General features: G+C 44.0%; 1 protein-coding gene across 1 annotated transcript; it reads left to right on the top strand.

Annotated features, from left to right (window-relative positions):
- The first annotated feature begins 1450 nt into the window (after nucleotides 1-1450).
- On the top strand, nucleotides 1451-3636 carry cdkn1cb (cyclin-dependent kinase inhibitor 1Cb). Its single transcript, XM_035665404.1, has 3 exons — nucleotides 1451-2160; nucleotides 2336-2453; nucleotides 2914-3636. Exons 1-2 carry the CDS (start codon nucleotides 1629-1631, stop codon nucleotides 2449-2451), a joined length of 648 nt encoding a protein of 215 aa, XP_035521297.1. The 5' UTR covers nucleotides 1451-1628; the 3' UTR covers nucleotides 2452-2453; nucleotides 2914-3636.
- The last annotated feature ends 1958 nt before the right edge of the window (nucleotides 3637-5594 follow it).

Below are 5594 nucleotides of genomic sequence, written 5' to 3'. Positions count from 1 at the left end.
TTTATTAAAATATAATAGAATATCCTCTGGAGACAGATAGATAGATAGATTAGATGATAGATAGATAGATGATAGATAAGTTAGATAATGATAGATAGCAGCAAGTTCGTCTCTGAAAAACCAACCACACACACAAGAGAGAGAAGAAGAGAGAGGAGAAAGAGAGAGAGAGAGAGAGAGAAGAGAAAAAGAAAGAAAAACACAACACACCGACACACACAACAGACCTCCTCCGGATACAATCACCTTTGAATGCAACGCGTTGGGTTTCTCTGTCTGCCCCACTTCAATCCTGGAGTGGAGGGGGTTGGAGATTAGATGGGGGGGCCAGGGTGTCCACAATCCAACACACCTCCTTACCCACCCCAAAACAGTCAACAACGCGAGCCGCCACGGAGGACCCCGGGCGCAAAGCATGGAGGAGGAGAAACAAACAAGGACAAGTTGGAGTAATTCTGATTAAAAGTCCTCCATTAGTCCAGAACTTTTCCTTATAATCGTGAATAAACGCAAAAAGCTTCTGCAAAGAAAAATGAAAGAGCCAATTGTTGTGACTTTAGATTGCGAGAGAAAGATCCAACAGGCCCCGTGAGGTCCAGGAAGGTTAAAACCAGATTAAGATTAAATATATAATCCCACATTAAATCATCCGTTTGTGGTCATCATTTATTTTTAACTTTATTCCCTTAAAACAGCTGACACAGCAAAACACTGGGGGGAATCATTTGCTTCGTTTCCAATTGTGACCCAAATAATGGTTGTCCTCATGTTGCTTCATTTTTAGAAACACATGAGACTGGATGTGACCTGATTTGAATTTAATAAAACCCAATTTTAGGATTTATGAGACCAACAGACCCTGTAGAGTTCGGTTATTTGCACTTTTTTCTGTCATTTTCTAGATTGTTTTGTCTGCAGCTCAAAACTACTTCAGACTGGAATTCAGGCCTTCATGGCTCGTCGCCGCTATAGGTTAAAAAAAAAAGTAATTTTTTTTTTTTTTGGAGGGGGGTAAAAGGGGGTCCAGGGAGCTTTAACTTCGGTGGACAAAGCCTCATTTTGCAAGGTCAATGCGCTGGGCAACACTCGCCCTCTTCTCTCATCCAGCTCGTTCTTTTGTTTCCCTTGCCTGCGCCGATGCAGATTGGTCCCATCGGGAAATGCTAATTCCCCCCCTGGCTTGATTTTCATCCTTTCATATATTTTAATTGCGGGCTTTGCAGACTGTCCGTTAATTGTGTGTTTTTGAGAGGAAATCAGATTAAGTTGTTGTTTTATTTCCTTCTCTGAAAATGATATTTTTAAAGTTGCCCATTTTTTGATTCAACCTCAAAGAGCCACGCATTTTTTTTTTTTTTTGGAGAGGGTAGGACTTAAAACAACCAATGAGAACGTCTCCTCTGACTGGCGAGTTGTCGAGAGATTATATACTCCACATCTCCTCCACGAAGGTACATTTAAACGCGACTGTGTGGAGGAGAGAGACAGACGAGCGAGGAGAAAGAAACACACACGCACACACACTTTCAGGCACAACAACAACAACAACACCTGATACTCGCTCATCAGGGATTAAATCGGGCATCTTCTCTTGTCATTTTGGAGCTCCGTTGGAAAGATTTTTGGAGATGTCCAGCGTCCAGTTATCGAGCAGCGCGCTGGAGAGGCTGGTGGCCAGGAGGACCTTCCCTCTCCACAGGCGCACAAGCGTCTGCCGCAACCTCTTCGGACCGGTGGATCATGACGAACTAAGCCGGGACATGAAAACCAAACTGCGGGAGATCTCCGAGCGGGACCAGCAGAGGTGGAACTTTAATTTCGAGGCCAACACGCCGCTGAAAGGGGATTATGAGTGGGAAGAGGTGCCCGTGGATAACACCCCGGTGTTTTATCAGGACTCTGTACAGAACGACAGGACCAGGGTGCCAGCGACTCCCGTGAAGCAGACGCCCTCCGCGGACTCTGCTCTCCCGGAGACCCCTCGTTTGGATGTACTGGAGCGCCTGGCCCTGCCCGAGAGCAGCAGCACTCCCTCCCCGGTGGAGGTCAACCAGGAGAACCGCACAGACAAACTCAACTCAGGAAAGCCGGCTCACAGACAGGTCCCGTGTGTCAGACGCAAGACGACGGCCACTACTGACAACAACTCACACATCACAGGTAAATATAAGATGTTCTCTTAAATCTAACGTTGAGGTTGTGTGCGCTCTCGGCTCCGGGGGGCTGCGCCCTGTATCCAAATCATCCCGGAGTCTGCCAGCCCGCTCCCTTCTGTGCGTAATTTCACCTCAAGTGGATGTATGTGTCTTAACTGTTTTTTCCGTCGTTCCCACAGACTTCTTCGCGAAAAGAAAGAGGGCTGCTGATAGAAAATCTAATGATATGAACGCTTGCCATCACTCCAAGTCTCCAATCCCGATGGAACAAACTCCACGAAAGAGGATCCGTTGAAGGTATGAGGATTTATTGAATTTTATTGAGCTGTTCAAACAGTTAAATCGTGTTTAACATGACAATTCCGCTTTGTTACACCTCAAATGATAAGCTGGTAATTATTAGTTGTGTTAAACCTTGTAGCTTCATTATAACTGTTTAGTTGGGTTTAATTGTGAAGGATAACCTGAGCAAAAAAAAAAAGAAAAAAAAGAAAAAAGCGGAGGCAGTGTTATCTGGGAGGGGGTGGGGAGAGTTTGTTGTGGTGAAATCGCAGTAGTAGTGATAGTAGTAGTAACACTAGTGGTTGGGGGAGGGGAATCTGCGTCACTATGTGGCGGGAAAAGGCATGGGTAAAGGGTGACGCCTGCTGCTGAGGTTAGATCTCTGTTTCCTCAGAAAGCTGACTCGCGTCTTTTTCTTCGGAATGACTGTTCCCAGAAAACTGACCATCGTGTCTTTCTCTTTTCCTTCCACCAGGTGTGGTTTTTTTTGCACTATTTGCCTGCGCATTTTTTTTTGAGAATCAAGGATGTTTCTCTGGGCTACTTAAACGCCGGTAGAAGAGAAAAAGCAGGGGACGGTGTGGGAGAGAGAAGCCCGACCGGCCGGCTGCTTCGGCTCGGTGCGCCCTGGCGGAGCGCAGCCTGAACACCGGAGCAGACTCTCAGGACTGAACGGTTTGGGGGAGGGGGGGAAAGGGAGTGGAAAAGAGAGCAAATTTCGCCGAATGACTTCTATCCAGTACAAATGTAGCATTCGTTGTTGCTTTTGCATACAGCCACTCGACAGTGTTAAATGTTTTAACATCTGTGCAATCCTAAATTACTTTAAAAAGAATTGTCTACACTGGCCAAAAGTGTACAGCTTTATAGAGACAATAGCTTATAAATGTTTATTTCTGTTCTGTTTTTTCTGTAAATGTATATTTTTAAGACTATTCTAACTTATAATTTATTTATGTTTCTTTATATTTGTTAAATGCCTTGTTGATTTAGCCAAAGGGCATGTTTTTATTTTATTTTTATTATTATTTCCATTTTGTGTTGTGATGTTTTGCAATCATGTAGCTTTCCTATAGTAGTACACACTTGAAAAGATAGGTTTCTTTGTGTTTCTGAGCCGTTTTTTTGTGTTTTCGTACAAGTGCCCTAAGTATGTCATGCAAAAGACAAGAATAAAATATTTTCACTTCGACTTTAAGCAGATTTGTTGGTGTGTTTTTTCCGGTTTACTTGGATAAGGCTAACTCGAAACTACCTGTGAGTCAAATTGGTCTTGAAACTGAAACTGAGATAAGAGGCTTTGGCGTCTTTGTGTTTTTTTTTTGTGTGTCTGCATATCATGTTTTTATTTAGAAACAACAGCTGTATTGTGCATTTATTGCAAGCTGCTCGTATTCTTATTGGCCGCACACTTTAATACTAATGTTAGAGAGGATTTATTGTATTCCACACAAGCATTGCTGCAAAGACAGCACAATAAACGCCAACAATCCATGCAGTGTTATCGCAGACATTTATGACTGGCCCCCCGGGGGGACGCAGGTACATTGAGCTCCGCCTGTATCTGTCTGCCTCCGTGGGCTCATATACCTTGCGGGGGGAAAACGCATTCAGACGTGCAGCCTTGGGCAGCATGGCAGCTGCGGGATATAGGCTGGGATTTAAAGGCCCTTTCGCTTCTCTAAAGAAGCAGCAGCTGCCTTTGGATCCCCGCTTTGTCCGCCACGAAGACACCCCCACATCCACCCGCACTCAACAAGCCCTCTAAAGACCCACTCACACACACTGTTTACCCCGCCGTGGATACACCGGGCGTGGAGGCCACCTGCCAGAGCTGGAAAAAGAAAACTACTAGTCTTTGTAATTGTCCTCGTCTATTGAAACAAACCATTCAACAGGTCATACTTGCAAGTTTACCCTTAATTGAAAGAAGCCAAATGCAGCAGTGTCTGAATGCGCGCAGGGCCCGCTCTGCCTGTGCGCCGTGCGCACGAAACAAAGGCGCATTTCGTCATTTTTCCATAAGTTTCTCCCATTTGTCTGGGCTGCTTCGACTGTCTGATATTAATGTTTTGATGAAAATGGAGACTTTTGATGGCCAGAGTGACTTTGTCAGCTCTATGCAGCCATAAGCTCTGACGGGCTTGTTCTGATTTCCAACACAAAGCGCTCTCCGGCTCCATTCTTTCCTTTTTGTTGCCATATGGCAAATCCATGTAGACATAGCCAAGACCCATTCAGTCAGCCACAGAATGTCCTGCATCAGGGAACAAAAGACACTTTGTCTGGCTGCTCTATTGATACGGATTGGCGAAAAAAATATTATAATTAATCTATGGCTATATCCAGCTAATTAACGCCCATATGCCCACGGGGAGCTGCGGGGCCATTCAGTGTAGTTTTAAATTCTCAATAGTTTACATGTTAAAGACAACAGCTGTTCATGTGTTACTTTAATGAAGTCCCTTCTATGTTGGAGACTGGACACATTCAAGAGCTCAAGTCCCCCCTCAGAGTTAAAGGGGTCGTCTTCCTTTATTTGTCTCTACAGCTGTGCAACTATATAAAATTTGTCCCAATAAATAGAACTTCAGATCGCATTCGTTTCCTCAAAGAGGTATTGGATTTGAGCCATTGCGGGAAGGTCATAGGTTAAGGCCCGAATTTCAACCCAGTAAGCTTCTCTTTACACAGAAAAGGGAAGGGGAAAAAAATCTACTTGCGTTTTAAACAGTAAGTCATTTTAATCAGAATGTCCATGCATAATAATGTGTCACAATAATAAACTTCAATGTCAAGGCCGTTTTTTTTTTTTTTTTACAGTCGAAATGGGCTCCATACTGTAGAATATGTTTAGGCAATTATAACTGCAGTCCTGTTGTATGCATGACGGACATAAAGGAAAGAGATGACAGCAAACATACAGACCTCATTAACAAGTCCACAACAATAGAATTAAACCATCAGCTGATGGAGGGAATCAGCGTCATGGCCCCTTCAGGCTCCCATCTGACCTTTCACTCACACCCACAATTTTATTGTCTCAGTCAGGCCCCGGTTAAATGCTTATCAAATGTAATTTGCTTTAATCAGTGAGTTAAATTAAACTTCAGGTTCTGTACATCTAACATATCTATAACGGGTTTACAGTGGCAA

Source organism: Morone saxatilis, unplaced genomic scaffold (assembly GCF_004916995.1).
Source record: "Morone saxatilis isolate NCDOM2014 unplaced genomic scaffold, NCSU_SB_2.0 Contig2, whole genome shotgun sequence".
Taxonomy (NCBI): domain Eukaryota; kingdom Metazoa; phylum Chordata; class Actinopteri; family Moronidae; genus Morone; species Morone saxatilis.
Note: the sequence above shows the minus strand (reverse complement) of the source record. Positions and strands in the feature narration are given on the sequence as shown.

Bases quoted from the DNA above. Each gene is read 5' to 3' on its own strand.
- cdkn1cb (XM_035665404.1), top strand. From the start codon at position 1,629: ATGTCCAGCGTCCAGTTATCGAGCAGCGCGCTGGAGAGGCTGGTGGCC. The intron at 2,161-2,335 runs GTAAATATAAGA...TCGTTCCCACAG, and splicing joins CAACAACTCACACATCACAG to ACTTCTTCGCGAAAAGAAAG.